This window comes from Cavia porcellus, unplaced genomic scaffold (genome assembly GCF_034190915.1).
Source record: "Cavia porcellus strain 051 isolate PalLab524CR breed Dunkin Hartley unplaced genomic scaffold, mCavPor4.1 scaffold_4, whole genome shotgun sequence".
Classification (NCBI taxonomy): Eukaryota; Metazoa; Chordata; class Mammalia; order Rodentia; family Caviidae; genus Cavia; species Cavia porcellus.
The window spans coordinates 55,083,784-55,099,909 of NW_026947487.1; the positions used below are offsets into that span (position 1 = coordinate 55,083,784).

General features: G+C 57.4%; 1 protein-coding gene across 12 annotated transcripts in view; it reads left to right on the forward strand.

Annotated features, from left to right (window-relative positions):
* Mcf2l (MCF.2 cell line derived transforming sequence like) overlaps positions 1-16,126 on the forward strand; it is a 93,929-nt gene that overhangs the window by 41,539 nt on the left and 36,264 nt on the right. For 9 of the 12 annotated variants that reach the window (XM_063247056.1, XM_023560654.2, XM_005007137.4 and 6 more), the window contains 2 exons: positions 12,499-12,582; positions 13,782-13,896. In XM_063247056.1, coding sequence (XP_063103126.1) covers positions 12,499-12,582; positions 13,782-13,896 — 199 coding nt within the window. Of the gene's footprint in view, positions 1-3,781; positions 4,070-12,498; positions 12,583-13,781; positions 13,897-16,126 lie in introns of those variants that run through there. The other 3 variants (XM_023560655.2, XM_003477503.5, XM_005007132.4) reach the window with 2 other exon arrangements.

Here is a 16,126-nt window from a genome sequence, read left to right on the forward strand (position 1 = left end):
CTCTCTGAGGGCCCAGAAACCTCTCCACCCTCTTCCAGGTTGGAGGCCCTGACAGGACAAATCCAAGGCCTCGAGGCCGCACCCTCCTGCCACCCACGGCTCCGACTCTACTGTGCTGTGTTTCCGTCTGGCACAGCCTGGCTGCCACCTGGCATTCTGAGCTGCTCTCATCTCCTGCCACCCCCTCGAAACTCCACACAGAGCTCAGACACACCTGGCACCTAGCTCAGCTAAGCTGCCTTCTCTCTGCCAGGCGTGGCCTGTAGCTGTCGACCTGGCCCCTGGGTCCTGGAGGCCAGCCTGGCCACAGCTCTGGGCGACTCACAGCAGGTGCTCGGTGCTTGACCTTCAGAGCAAGTGTGGCCTTGAAAGCCAAAGGACTTTGGGATCTTCTTGTCCTGTACATGTCAGCCAGGGGGGACCCAGGCAGAGCAACGTCTAGGTCGTCCATCGCCCTGGACCCAGACTGGACATCAGGAGCCTCAGGTGGGTCCTGAGATGTGACGGCGGGTGTGGGGAGACAGAGTCACCTTTGCCTACTGCTGTCTTTGATCCTGACAGCAGTAACCACAGCTTGAGTGTCCAGGTTATGATGAGGGCCACAGGTGGCTGAAAGCCTTTCAAGGATTCTTGCCTGACACCCAGGGGGGCCCTGTGCCAGCCATTGCCCTGGTGGCCAGTCCCCAGTGTCCCACCTGGGTGGACGGATGAGGCCATGCCCTTTGCGTCCCTGCAGCCTTCTGTTTGACTTGGCCCCACCTGTGTTTGCTCTTGCGCTGTGTCTGCCCCACACCATGACCACACCTGATGGAGCAGGTGTGTGAAACGCACACCTGCTCATCAGGAGGAAATGACTGTGCCCATCCGGGTCATTTGTACCAGCCACTCACCCCACCTTGCATGTCCCGCTTATACGGGACCAGAGCTTTTGCTCCTGCAGCCCCAGGGGTGGGAGACCAGCTGCCACTCAAGGCTGGTGGACACTGGGCACAGGATCCCTGGCTGTCCAAGGGGCAGGGGAAGTAGAAGCTTTGTTGTCAAGTGACAGCGTCTGTCTGGGCTCCACCCTGGCTTCCTCTTCCTATGCGATGGTCAGGGTGGGGCCAGGCTCCCCTGCCAAAGGGCTGGCCCTGGCTTGACCTGTGTCCTGCTGCCTGCCAGAGGGCCCAGGGGCCCCCAAGCTTATTCCCAGCACAGTGGCTGCTGTCTGGGCCTCAGTTCTATGTTACTGTATAGAAACTGAACTTTGCAAGTGCTTACACTGGAAAGCACAATAAGCAAGGGTCCATTGAAAACAGATGTTAGAAAGCCTTCCTGCCTTTGTAATTCCAGTCCCAGAAAGGGGTACTGGGAGGGAGGGGCAAGTCTGCCCGGAGTGAGTCGGTCTCCCAGGCAGTGTGGATGGAGAGGGGCGTGATCACCACGTGCACTGTGAGCCCAGGAGCGCGATTCTGTGTCCCTGTGGGCTGTGGGTATGATCAGGCGGAGCCACACCCAGAGGCCCCATCACGGACAGGCCTCAGACTGAGCCCCGTGCCCTCCGTCTGCCCACTGGCAGGGCATGGGAGAGGTTGTCTAATGAACTGGGAGGGCCTGGCATTGCCTGCAGGTCTAGGGTCCTCATGCGCACAGAAGTCCCAGTGTGGTGAAAGGGATCTGGGGACACACAGAACCAGAGGGAAGAGTGGGACTGTCTTGCCTCTGTCCTGGTGCCGCCCCCATAACTTCACTTCTTGTCAGGAAGAGCCTGGCCCCCCCATGCTCTCCGTGCTTAGCCGAGGGCCTCTGTGGGTGAGCCCCGTTCTCAGATGATGTCTCTGCGTCCACTCTGTGCACGTCCGTCCACACCACATGGATACTGAGGTTGCTTGACGCCTTGCTGTGCTGTGAGGCCCAGAGCATCGAAGAGTTGTGCACTTCAGTGGACTTGTAGGGGCTGAGCCTCAGGCCTTGCGCACAGGAGGGGCCATGGACCTTGGTGGCCTTGTAGGAAGGGGACACATGTCAGCAGCATGTGTGCGGCAGAAAGTTCTCTAGCTGAGTGTTGTCTGCAGGTGGGTGGTGTTTGGGGAATTGGAAACCGAAGACAAGAGGCCAAACTTGCTTGGCTATGCCGGGAATTCCACCTTGATCAGCGCCGGTGTCCCGATGCTTGTCCTGTCCCTGTAGGCTGATGACGCAAGGCTTGTGGGTGCGGCTGGGTCCCAGTTCGGGTAGCTGGCAAAGGAGCTGATGGAAAGGAGGGGTCTCTGCCAGGAACCCCGAGGCCAGGTTGGGGAGGACACAGTGGGCCCCGGCCAGAAATGACCTGTATGTTCTGTGGGGGGATGAGCCTCCGTGGCGTGGCCACTGGAGTCCAGGGTCTGAGAATCTCACTCCAGTGGCTAAAGATGGAGACCAGAGATCTAGAAAGCTGCAGCCCGCAAAGCTACATTGGGTCAGGTGCAAGAGCAGTGCCTCGCAGTCCCGAGTCCACGCTTTTGTTGCACTGGGACTTGGTAGGAGGAAATGGGTCATTGCTTGGATGGTGCCCCTGACCTGAGTCCACACCAGGAGCAGAGGTAACTTCCACCTCTGGTGGGGACTTGGCGGGGCTGCAGCCTGTGTGACATGTTCTAGGGAACAGGTGGAGGAGGAGGCTAGCACGGAGCTGGTGTTGGCTCCACATAGACCTGGGGTGAATCTGAAGCAAGTGTGAGACTCAGCCAGGCCCCTCGAGGCAGTTGGGGCCCGTGAGGCTCCCCCTGAGGCTCCCCGTGAGGCTCTGCACAAGTGTCTGCCTCCCAACCCTATCTCACTGCTTCTGATGGGGACGCAGAGGTTTCAGGCATGAACAGGGAGCTGCAGTTGTACTTTCTGCTCTTCTCTTGGTCCCCCAGGGTCTTCCCTCTGGGCAGTGAACTAGAGCTTGGGTCACGACACAGAGCGTAGGCTGCCACTTCCCAGTGGGCAGCTGGGGCCCATGCTGGTCAGCCAAATCCTCACAAGGTAGGAGCTGCAGTGTACATCAAGGGTGGAGGGAGGCAGGTCAGCAGAGCCCGTAGACACCAGGACGCAGCCTCCCAGCCTCTGGGGGTCTGGTCAACTCCAACCCCAGAAATGTTTTTCCTAGCCTCTGCTTGGGTAGCCTCGGCCACTAGGGCTCAAGGCTCCATAGTAGTCCCTGGGCAATCCCTTGGGGCAGTTGCAGCCACCCCTGTGAGACCCTGGAATCAAAGCCCATGTGGCCTAGACCTCCCAGACCCTGCCGTGGTTGTAGAAGCCTATGCTGGTGCTCAAGGGCCTGGTCCCCCTGCCTTCCCCACTGCGCCTCGGGGCGTCTGCCTGCTGGCAGCCATGAGTGCCCAAAGCCAGAGGAGCAGACAGACAGCAGGAGGGCAGAGGGCTCTGCACGGATGGGCTCTGGCTGTCACCCTCCTGGGCGTCACCAGGGCAGAGGTCCAAGCTCTCCTGGAGGTCATCTCTTCCCCCAGTGCTTGTCTCTGCATGGAACCTGGCTGAGCCAGGCCCCTGTGGCTCAGGTCCACTGTGACTCAGGTCGCTGGACCTGGCTGAGCTGAGCCCCTGTGATGGATGGGACCTGTGTGGTGGACTGGATCTGCCTGAGCCGGGGCCCCTGCAAGGGGGGTCCAGACGGGCAGCATCAGGATCCTCAAGCTGCAGCCAGCTGGCTCAGCTGCCGCCAGGGTTCCAACAGTTAAACCGTCCACATGGGATAAGTGAGCTGAGCTCAGCTCACAGCAGCTCCCTAATCAGGGACATCGAATCCATGGCCCAGGGCGGAGCAGCCAGGGGCCCAGGAGTCCGCCCTAAGCAGCAGTGGTGGCGGCGGTGGCGGCGGCAGCAGCAGCAGCAGCAGCCACTGCTGCCAGGAAGGTGCTTGGTCCCCAGCAGCCAAGATGGAGCTGCACTGCCTTCCTTTGTGTGCCCTGGGCGGGCATTGCAAGAAGCAGGTCGCCACTCCTACCCGGTGACAGTGACGGGGATGGGGACAGAATGAGCCTAAGTCTGGTCTCCCTACTGTCCCAAGACATCTCGGCTTTGTGGCTGCTGCTGAAGACACAGGCAGGTGTGTGGATGGTTGCCGGTTTCTCAGGGACGCGCGAGGGTGTGGAGACTGCAGGTGGCTGCCATAGGGATGAGGTTGGGGGACAGAGGCGGTGTTCACTATTGACCAGAGGGTCCTCAGCTGGTGCAGCAGGAGGCCAGGAGGGACTGGACACTGGGATTTGAGGTCAGCTCAGGGTGGTGCTGTGGTGAGGGACAGGGGCAGAGCTGGCCTCGGGGTGGGTGTGAGGTCTCACTTGCTGACCTGGGTGCCCCCCTCCCACCTCAGTGAACATGGGGCTGTCTGCTCCTGGACCCAGGGGCAGCCCTGCACCTGGGGGTGGGGGTGGCAGCAAACCCTCCTGGCTTCTTTGTTCAGGCCATCAGAGACACAGTGGGCGGTGACAGTCGCACAGAGCTCATTTCTGCGCTTGATCCGCAGAGGTGTGGGGGTAACAACAGCTGGAAGCAGAGGGCCCTGGCCCTGCACAAGACCCGGCCACCTGGGCAGGAGGGCTGGGGACTGCAGGCCAGGCCCTGGGTGGGTTTGGGAGGGGGAAGGCCGGGCCTGAGGCCATTGTCCCACTGCGCTTTCCATCCCAGTGAGTTTGTGAATCTATTGAATGAAACCCCAGCTTCCACCAACAAATAAACACCTAAGGTTTCCAGTTTAACATGAGGCAGCTAGGGGTGGGCAGAGGGCTGCAGGGGAAACCCCAGTCCCTCCTTGTCACAGACTCACTTGGCTGAGTAGCATTTGATCATGTTTGATGTAGGTCTGGTGGCAGGGCCAGGACACCCTGGATGGAGCTCAGGGCCTTCATATTGAGATATATATATATATATATATATATATATATATATATATCTCCAGCCCTTTGAGACAGTCTCACTAAGCCGTTCAGTTTATAGTCCTCCTGCCTCAGCCTCCCAGAATGCTGAGATTACAGGCCAGGCTTGTTTATTTTCAAGACAAATGAGCTCACAGAGGAATGTCCTGAGGGAGTGTGGTGTGATGAGGGCTGGGGAGCCCCTCCCCGGAGCCCTAGGGGTTAAGTCAGTGGCAGGCTGCGGGACCCTGGTGGTGTGGCGCCATCCGCAGGTGGGCAGTGGTAACGTGCACACACTGGCGTGGGTGCTCCTGCTTCTGCTCTCTGCACACCACAGGTCCAGGCAGGTTCTTCCAAGGCTGATCGGCAAGACTGCAGGGGAAGCAGTCTGGGGTGCAGAGCCTAAGGCTGGGCCAGAGCACTCACCCAGGATCCCCTCTCACAGGACCCGTGACTCTTGCCCGAGGCCCGGGCAGCTCTTGCTGGCACCAAGAAGACCGGTGCCTGCTGGGTTGCACGCGGTGACCTCCCTGAGCGCTCATTGAGCTTGTGGGTTTTGTGCTGATGGACAGTTGTTTTAGAAAGGAGCTCAAAAGAAAAAAAGCCACGAGACGATGCTCTTTCATTTCTAAGTAGCTTCAGACTCGCAGTGTGTGTGCATGTGTGATGTGTGAAGGGATATATGACATGAGTGTGCATGTGATATGTATGTGTGTGCATGTGGCCTGTAAGACCCACGTGTATGCAGTGTGGTGTGCATGTAATATGTGTATGCACAGGGTGTGCACAGGATATGCATGTGACAATGTGTGATGCGTGAGTGTATGTGTGTGATGAACATTAGTGTGTGCTGTGCATGTGTAATGTGTGTGGGGTGTGCATGAGATATGTATGTGATGTCTGAGTCTGCATGTGACCCGCATATGCATGGGATGTGTGTGACACACGTGTGTGACACATGAGCTAGTCTGTGCCTGTTCTGTAAATCAGCAATCTTGCTTTCCTTGCAACATCAAAATTGCAGGATCCAGGGTCCTCTCGGGACCTCGGAAACAGGGCTGGTGGGTCTTGGACAGCTTGGCCCGAGGCCATGCTGCCCAGCTATGGCTGACAAAAGGCTGTGTCATAACCTGCTCTGTGGTGGTATCTGCCAGCTGCAGTCATGCATCTGAGCTCCAGCAGAGAGCCATGGCATGGCATGCAGTGTGGGTCATGCCTAGATGGTTAGTGCTGGGCACGTCCTCCCTCTGTCCTCTTCCCACCATGACGTGGTGGGAGGCTTCTGGGATTCTTCCACAACCTGTCTACTTTCTGGGACCAGCTTGAGCCTCCAGCGCCCTGCACACTGCCACAGTGGGCCCTGTGCCCTTGTGTCTGGGACTGGCCACTCAAGTGAGAGATTTGGTACCTGACGTAGGTGGGATGGGGGTGAGGGTGGGAGTAGGCCCACCTCCAACTTGAACCCTCCACCCTCAACTTGCCCTCAGCCCCCGGCTGAGCATTTGTTCCTGCATGTGGGCTTGGCCCACCCTCCATGTGCACCCTCAGGCCATCAGGCAGGGCCCTACACTGTAGGTCAGATGCTAACATAGTGGTGGAGGGTTCTCCTCTAATTGGGCACCAGAGGAGGTGCAAGGGGAAGAATGGAGCCCTGGGACACAGTCCCCTGGGATCTTAAACAAAAATAATTCTTTGTGCTAAGGCCAATGTTTTCCTCTTGTGGTGTAGGACCTGAATCACTGGGGCTGAACTCACTGAGTTTATAGACCCTCCAGGGACCCCTTGCCCTGTGGCTCTCTCACTCAGTGCCTGTCCCTATGTGCACTTGCCCACCTGCCCACTTGCCTCCATGCACCTGCACACCTGTAGCCTGCCTACGTGCACACCTGTGCACCTGCACAGCTATAGCCTGGCTATCTGCACACCTGCCCACCTGGGTACCCCACTCGTGTACCCTGCACACCTGCTTATTCTTCTAGTCACAGTCTCCTGCAGATGAGGCAGACCGCACAGATTCCCTGAGCCCATCTGGTCATCACACTGAACATCCACTTGTTAGTACCTTGCACACAGCCCCAGGTGCCCCTATCCTTTGCCCAAGGTCACAGTGGGGAGTTCAGCTCTGGTGCCCTCTTGGTGTCTGTGGGACCTACTTGGGTGTGAGGCACACGACCATGTGCCTTCTGGGCTTCTCTCCTTTCTGCCTCCTGTTTGTCCCTCTTTTGGCCCTGTGCTGCTCCCCTGCCTCCATGGAGCCCCCCAGGCTGCCCTATGTCCCTATATTTCCAGCTGTACCTGGTGGCCCTGTGCGCTGTGACAGAGATGTCCGGCCCTGCCACAGAGGTGTCCAACTCCCTGCAGGAGCCTTGGGACCAGGACATGGGTTCTGCTGGGTCTGATGTGGCCAGGTGGACATCAGGCCTGGCCTCTGAGGAGTGGCCAGTGTGGACAGCAGCCATCCTCTGCCCTCTGTCTTTCAGCAGATCACTCGTGGCTCACTCCCCACAAGCTGGCAGGGGTCTCCAGTCTTCCTGTGCAGTCTCGTGCTGCCCAATCACAGTGGCTGTGGGGATGAGGTGGGCAGAGGCGTTGGGGGCTGCACCAGCAGGCAGCCGAGTGCTTCACCACTGAAGTAGAACTTCAGGTTTTGTGTTTTTTTAAAGCATCAGCCCAGCCTGGGCTCTCAGGGGCTCCCAACACCAAATTGTTTTCCCAGCTGTAGAGAAACATCACCTGCGTCATCCCCCAACTGCTGCGTGCAACCTCAGGCCTGAGTGTGGGGTGAATTAGGCCCCCGGGGCCTTGTGCTGACTGCTGACTTCTCATGAAGAAATGTTTCTTGGCCAGAAACATTCTGGGCTTCTCTCCCTTCTACCTCCTGTTTGTCCCTCTTTTGGCCCTGTGCTGCTCCCTTGCCACCATGGAGCCCTGTCCCCCAGGGGGCCCTATGTCCCTATATTTCCAGCCGTACCTGGTGGCCCTGTGCGCTGTGACATAGGTGTCCGGCCCTGCCACAGAGGTGTCCAGCTCCCAGCAGGAGCCTTGGGACCAGGACATGGGTCCTGCTGGGTCTGACGTGGCCACTCCTGTCATCCTGACATGGTGGCCACACCTGTCATCCCAGCAACCTGGGAGGCTGAGGTAGGAGGATCACAAGGTTAAGCCCAGGCTTGGTAACTTAACGATTTAGAGAGGCCCATCTCAAAATAACTAAAGAGGCTGAGGATGTAGCTCAGTGCAAAGGCCATGGGTTTAATTCCCTAGTACCACCAAACAGAAAGGAAAAAGAACAGCTTCTTACATACTGTCTTATGTAAGGCAGTGTCCGGCAGGTCTCAGCTCCGATTTCAGATGTGATAAGCACCCTACCCAGGAGTATTGTGTGTTTTTGCTAGGCTTTAAAAACAGAGGGGAGCCTGAGGGCTGCCCCCAAGGGGACAGAGGAGGACAGGGGCAGCTGGTTCCTGCCTCTCCTGCAACACAGTGCTAGGCCAACCTACTGCCATAGGTCCCAGCCACGGGATCCAGCATTGCCCTGTGGGCTTCACACCCCTCACCTTCACCTGCCCCCACATCATGCAGGGAGGGCACCAAGTACAGCTGCCCAGGGCCTTCACTGCACATGGGGCAGCTGAGCAGGCAAGGAGCAGGGCCAGCCGGGCCCCTGAACGAGCACCCATGCGGCCCAGACCCTGAGGTCACCGCTACAGCAGATTAACATGTCCAGCACCTCACACAGCCCAGTGTGTGTGAGCAGTAATGACAGATGCGCAGGGCTTGCTCCTTCAGCAGGTCTCATGCATACAGGGCTGTGCCCACGGGTGGTCACCACCTGAGGTCTCTAGCACCCGATCCTTCCATGTGACAGGGACTTCATCCCCTTGATAGGCCCCAGCCCAGCCCGAGGAGGCCAACGCTCTGCCCACAGGACCCACACCTTGGGGATCCACATAAGCTGCCACCAACTGTCACCTGCACCTGGCTCCACCGCTAACCTGTCCTCCACGCTTGCTGCATCCCAGGGCGCAACCAGTTCCCTCTTCTGTGGTCATAGGACATACTGTATCTCATCAGATGCACTTCATCCCACCACATGTAAGAGGACAGTCGGGCTGAGGCTGTGGCTCCAGGAGTGATGCTGCCGGGGCCGTGGCAGGTGTCTCCTAGCCCACTGGCCACCTCCCTTTGACATGTAGTGGACAAGCTGGGACCTATGCATATGTAGTGTGGAGTTAGGTTTCGAGGGGCCTGCTGCTGTCCTCAGGCTTGTCCTATGGACTCCTAGGCTCGACAAGGCTGGGGACAGCAGCAGGAGCATGGGGCCTGAGCCATGTGAGTACCTGCACCTGGTATGTCTGTCCCTGGGCAAAGTCATGAGAAGCCCAAGTGCAGATGTTGTGCTAAACATGGGAGAAGGTAAGGGAGCCCTGTTACACCCCAGGGTGCTGGCCCAGGTCATCAGCTTCCCCTACCTCACAGGCCCACTGTCCACCAGGAGCCCTGGGTCATTGAGGAGTCCCACAGAGATCCCAGCCAGAGCAGCTGTCACCTACGCATCAGGTGGCTGGGCTGTGGCCCTCAGGTAGCTGAGTTCTAGGGAGATGGTGCCCTGAGGGTGTCTTCCCACCTCTGTCAGACTCTTCACGTGCCTGCTAATGCCCTGTCCTCCTCCTCAGCTCTGCATGTGCCCTTGTGTCCTCCACATGCACGTGGAGGACACCACTCTCGGGTGAGATGCTGGCACCCTGCAGCACCCTGCACTCGGGAACCTGGGATTGAGCCCATAGACACCACCTCCTTCCCACTAGGACTTTGCTTTACCCTTGTAAGGACTAGGGAAAAGGAGGACGTTCAGTGACTTGGTGCATTCAGGTGCTGGGGACTGGAAATACTCTGCTCCGAAGGAGTAGGAGTGCACGTGGCTTGGGGTTTCAGGGAAGGTGCTGCTCAGACGTCCCGAGGGCCACACCAGTGCTCTCAGTCTGCATGGCAACGAGTCCATGGACACCCCTCATGTCCCACAAGTGGGGAGCATGCGGAGCTGTGGGAACCTGGCTCTGCCAGAGCCTGCAGTCCTAGAACCTGTGGCTTACTCATCTTGCAAGTTCAACTCCTTCTCTCCTTGCCGCCTTCCTTCCTTCTCCACCTCCTCTTCTCCGGACACCCTGTCCTTGGTGGACACTCCCAGTCAGCTTGTCAGAGCAGGTATCCTGAGGGAAGGCAGTGACGTCATCCCTGTGACCCTCAGCCCCAGTATCTGAATAGACTGACTGTTACCTTTGACTGACAGCAAGCAAAGGCCCTGGGTTGCGGAAACAGATAAGTGCAGGCAGTTAGCGAATAGTAGGCTATTGTGTGGTCCTGGACACCCCTTCCCCAACCCCCCTTTCTTCTGCACTGGAGAGCAAGAGAAATAAAGCAGTCCTTGGGTTCTGCAGACCCACAGAGAGCCCTGAGATCAAGAAAGCACTGCGTGCGGCCTTGAGACACAGGCTGCTCAGAGCTCGTGGCAGCGGCGGGCAGGGCAGCCTGGGCCCTTGGTCTGGACCAACCCAGCACCTTACATCCTGCCCAAGTAGCTGTGCACTCTGGAAAGGCCACACAGGGACAGATCAGGCCTGGCTCCAGCTCCCTATACGGAGGAGCCTGGAGGAAAGTGCCCCTGCGTGTGCAGAGCCCTGAGCTCTGCCCTCCTTTCCACTGCCCGGGCTTCCCTCACTGGGGGAGTCATAGCTGGGCCCTTGGTGTTAGAGTCTGTCAGTGCCTGCCCCTTGGAGAGCAGATGACCACTTCCTGCCCCTGACTTCTGACCACTGGGGACCCGGGCTCCTTTGTGCCCATTTCTTAGCCTCAGTTCCACAGATTAAACTGAAACCTTCCTGTAAGGACTGCCCATCACCCATTGGTGTACCCCATAGGGACACCCATGTCGGCCCCTCACACTTGCAAATGGGTGCCGTCTAAGGTCCAGTCATGCTGGGGTTTGCACATTTGGGCAGGTGTTTCCAGGACTGTGGCCAGGCCCTGGTGAGCCTTGGCCTGCTCACCTCAGTGCAGTGCTTCCCAGCAGAAACCTCCAGAGCCGCATCTTTACCGGCAGGATTTCTATCAGCCTTCTGGTATTCTGAGCTCTAACCAGAATTTCCCATGTAGAACAGCCTAAGATTTTCTTTGGGTTTGTTTTTTTTGTTGTTGTTGTTGTTGTTTTTTATTTGTTTTTTGTTTTGGTGCCGGGGATTGAACTCATGACCTTGCATTTGCCAAGCAGGCACTTACGCTGCTAAGCTAAATCCCCAGCCCCTCAGCCTAAGCTTTTCTAACATTACTCTTTCAGGTGACATCTCTGAACTTTTTATAAGTTCTTCCCACAAGCTCCTCCCAAAGGCTCTTGGACTATGTGGTCAGGTGTAGTCACAGCAGTGACCTCACTCCTGGTACAAATTCTGTCTTGGCTACTTTTCTCTTGTTTCTGGGACAAAATACATGACACCCAAAAGTAAAGAAGAAAAGATTTATTTAGCTCAGTTTGTGGAGGTTTCAGTCCATAATCAGCTGGCTTCAAAGCAGGGTGGCATCGCACACAGGCAACACAAAGCAGCGAAAGCAGTGAGAGCAAAAAGGAGGAAGAACAAGCTTCTTTTCCTCCCTTATACTGTAAGCCAGCTACACCCTTCTCCCCAGGGTGAGTGTAACACTCATACCATCTCTGTGCCCTTCTCTTGCACAGGCTCAGGATGTTTACAAAGTGAGGACTTTGGCCCCTTGCTGAGTCCCTTATTAAACTTCTGAAGTTGACACGATGTATCAACTTTACAGTGGGTCACTATGGTGGCCAGGACCCTGGTTACCTGTGTGTATGAGAACTGTGGGTCACTGTGGTGATGCAGGACCACTGGCGCCTGCATGTATGTGGGCCATGGGTCACTGTGATGATGCAGGACCACTGGTGCCTGTGTGTATGGGGCCATGGGTCATTGGAGTGATGCAGGATCCTGGGCACTTGCAGGTATAGGGACCATGGGTCACTATGGTGACCAGGACCTCTGGCACCTGCGTCTATGGGGATAGGGGTCATTGTGGTAACCAGCACCCTGGGTGCCTGTGTGTATGGGGACCATGGGTCACTTTGGTGATGCAGAACTCCTGGCACCTGCATGTATGGGGACTGTGGGTCACTATGGTGAGCAGGACCTTGGGCGCCCACGTGTATGGGGTTGGCATGGCAGAGTATGACAGTTATGATGGCCCGTGTCCCCACTGATTAGGTAGCAAGCTAGGTGGAGTTGCCCTGGGCCTCGGGAGCATATGGTGACAGGGATCTGGAGTGTATGCTCACCCTGTGAAAGCTCTTCTCTCCATTGCTCTACTGTGCCCACCTCTGTCCTGGTTCCAATATTTCTCCTCTTCCTCATTCTCTCTTCTCCCGTCTCTGTCTTTCTTTCTGTCCCTCTCCTCCCTTCCTCCATTTCTCCCATGAATTTTAAGTATGGATGCCCCCAGGTCCCGACCTCTGTGCCAGGGGAACTGAGGCACCCTCTGCTGGCAACTGCCCCTCACCAGCTGGGATGCCATGCAGGGCATGGGCTGGCCTTCTCCTGTGACCCATGTCTCTCTTTTGCAGATGAGATCATGCACCAGGACCTTGTCCCACTCTGTGCTGCTGACATCCAGGAGCAGCTAAGGAAGCGCTTTGCCTACCTGTCTGGTGAGTCCAAGACTCAGCGCAGGGCATAGAGGGGACTGTGGCCTGTCAGCTGGAATGCCTGCGTGGGGCTGCCCGCCTGCTCTGGACAGTGCAGCCGGGGGATCTCCACACTCGCTGGGCAGGAGCTTGGCACCTCCCATTGCCCCAAACAACACACTGCCCTGAGTGTGCCCTGAGAAAGATGTTGACCTTGGTTCTGGAGATCCAAGACTGAGTGCCACCTCTGGCAATGACTGTCCTGCTGCCAGAGCCTGGAAGCAGTGTGGGGCATCCGTGTGAGAGAACCTGTATGTCTGTGTCCTCTGCTGGCTCCCTCTGCTTATGAAGCTCCCAGGGTGCAACAAGGGGCCTGTGGCTTTATCTAACCTGGGTCACACCCAGGGGCCTCTCTACACACCATGGTTAGATCAGGCTTTCGCCTCTTAGTTCTTCACATTGGGTCAAACCTGGCAGGAACCCAGGGACATTCACCCAAGTGCCAGGGGCCTGGACTAATCACCTAGCCCAAGAGGTCTGGACTCCCAGGACGGAGGGCTTTGAGGAGAAGGCTTCACACCATGGGGGGTTGTCTTGCCATGAAGGTCAAGGATCACCTGGCTGGCCCCACAGCAAGAACAGGGTCACTGGGCACTGAAGTCCACCACCCCCTGCAGGAAGTGCGAAGTGTGAGGTTTCTCTCACCTGGAGATTCCAGGATGTGTGTGTGGGTAGGAATATACATGTGTGCACCCTATCTGTTCTGCTGTTGAGCACCTGCCACAGCCTGGACAGGCAGTAGGGCAGATGCCAGGCTGGATGCCACACAGTAGGGGTAAGGTTGTGACAAGGCAGGGTGCAAGGCTGTCTGACTACCCAGGCACATATGAGTGTGGAGAGGTGCACAGAACAGGGGAGGGGAGAAATGTGGGGTTGGCTGCCCCGGCAGAAGTAACAGGTGACTGCTTCAATTCACTTCCCAAGGCATATGTGTCTTCAGAGTAAAAATGCAAGCCAGGTAGGGTGGTGCAGGCCTGGAATCTCAGAACCCTTGGAAGCTGAGACAGGAAGATTGCAAGTTTGAGTCCCACCTGGAAAATGCAGAATGTAGAATACGGTGAAATCAAAGAACTGTGCCAAAGCGTGGGGCTTGGGGAAGGAAGCAGATAGTTCTGGGGAGCAGGGTGGGTGGGACTCTGCTGAGTGTCTGCTTCTCTCTCCAGGTGGACGGGGGCAGGACGGAAGCCCAGTCATCACCTTCCCCGACTACCCCACCTTCAGCGAGGTCCCGGACAAGGAGTTCCAGAATGTCATGACCTATCTCACCAGCATCCCCAGGTGTGTGCTCCGGGCTGGGCACTGGATGCTTTGGGAGATTTCCCCAGCCCCTAGACCCCAGTGGGTAGCAGGGTGTGGTCACCCCATCGCAGACGACAACCTTTAAAAGTAGTAGCTGTCACTTTACAACCAAATGTTGGCTCTATCATGTCAGAAAAAAATCTGCTTCGAGTTTTAACTCTGCTCCTGTGATAGGCAGAGATAGGTGGCCAGTTCAGCCTGGCCAGCATTGATGCCCATGGTGAGGTGTGGAGCTGAGGAAGACAAGCCCTGTCCACACACCCAGGACATGTGCAATGAAGTGGACACTGCCCTCCTGACCATGAGATGAGGGACATGTGAGCAGGCATTTGGTGCATGGCTGCATGGGTGGCACCCTGGCATGACGGCTCAAGTTCTCCCTTTCTGGGAGATGAATCCGATCTCCCAGAATCTATGACCCATGATGCCTTAAACATCCAGCCCTGGAAGGGGTGGCACTGTGACCCCGTAAGTCCCCATGTTGGGGAGGGACTCTATTCCTCCCTTCTGGTGTCACCACCTGGGTGAGCTCCAGGGTTCAGGGTGCAACGGGACCGAGGGATACAAGGAGGAGCCGTGGCTGTGAACCCTGAAGCTGGCACACAGGCCTGGTCCTGTACATCACAGAGAAGGGTGTTACAGGAGGGAGTGTGGGTGGGCACAAGTGTGAACAGCCCACAGCAAGGGGGCTTCACACCAAGGAGTGGGCACAGGCACTGAGGACCTGAGGGCATGGCACAGAGCCTTGGGAACACGCTGGGGGCCTGAGGGACAGTCATCACAGAGCCTGGGGACTGGCTGGCCTGCTTGGGGTCAGCAGAGGCCTCACAGGGTGGGCCCCAGGATGGTCAGAGATGAGGCCCTCAGAATCCTTGTGAAGAGCCCTTTTGTTCTGGGAGCTGGGAGCTGGGAGCCAGGCGGCCCCTGACCTGAGGCAGATGTGGGTGGGAGACACTGGCGGGGCCATGGACTGGGGTCAGCAGAGGGAGATCATGGCGCAGCCCGGCTGTGTTGGAAGGGCACAAAGGCATGGGGTCTTCTGTGGACTGGGGTCATTTAGCACAGCCCCTCGTCCTTTGGTACTGTTGTCTTTCTATAGCTGCCCAAGTGTGATAACCCTGAGCACATGCGGCCATTGAAGAAGAAAATGAAGTAGGTCACAACCCAGGTCTGCATAGGGCTGGCCTTGTTTCAGCTCATGTTCTGGGCAGTACCAGTCTGTGACCACAGCCACAATCATGTCCACAGCCACCACGCCCCTATTTGGGGACAAGGTGGGCATCGTGACCCTATGTTCTTCCCCACAGGAAATGGTGGCTATCACCCATGGATGCCGTGGCCTTCTGTTGTAAGGGAAGTGGGTATTGTGCAGGCAGGGGCCTGAGCCTGTTAACTGCTGTCCCCCAGGGGCTGGTTATGGGCCAAGTGGGGCCTTGTGTTGGGGCCCAGCTGTGGCCAAGTTAGGGAGCCCTGGGATTTGGTGATAAGAGCAGTGGTAGACATGCCTGGGACCAGAAGCCCTATAAGTGTGGCTGCCCTGGGGAGGCATCAGCTCTGGCCTTGGTCTCCCAGTGACCAGTGAGCAACTGGTCTCATGGCACAGGCAGAGGGACAAGGTCCAGGCCAGGAATCTGACCAGAGTCTGGGATGGATGCTCAGAGAGGCATACCTTGGGGTGAGGATAGTCCCCGAGGCCAAGGACAGGACAGAGGCTACTGGCCTGGACCTGTGGGCTTAGGATAGTTGTTTCTAGAGGATTTTCTTCTTCTTGTTCCTTGTCTGCTTCAAACACTTGTGGCATCTGAGGCCACTGTGCCCTCCACAGCCAGCTGTCCACCACTGTGATGCCATTTCCTCCTGGGCCTGAGGCCTTTGGGGTCAGGCAGGGCCAGCATAGGCTTCTGGAATGGTGTGAGACACAGTGCATAGTTTAAGGTGCCACTGCTCCCAGAAGTCCCACCTGAGGAGTCCAGGAAGTGGCCTTTTGTGATGGGAGTATAGGAGTCTCCAGAGGCCTCTGCCTGCCGATGCTGGCCCTCAGGGCCTCAGGTGACAACCACTGTCCTGCTTATGCTTGCACCCCTGAGCCCATGGGACGTGACTGGACACCTCAGAAGCTGGGTGCCCAGGAGGACGTTCTGTCCCATGACACTGTCCCAGCCCCTCGGTTGGCTCTGCACACATTCTCTTCCCACGTCTGAAGCAGGCT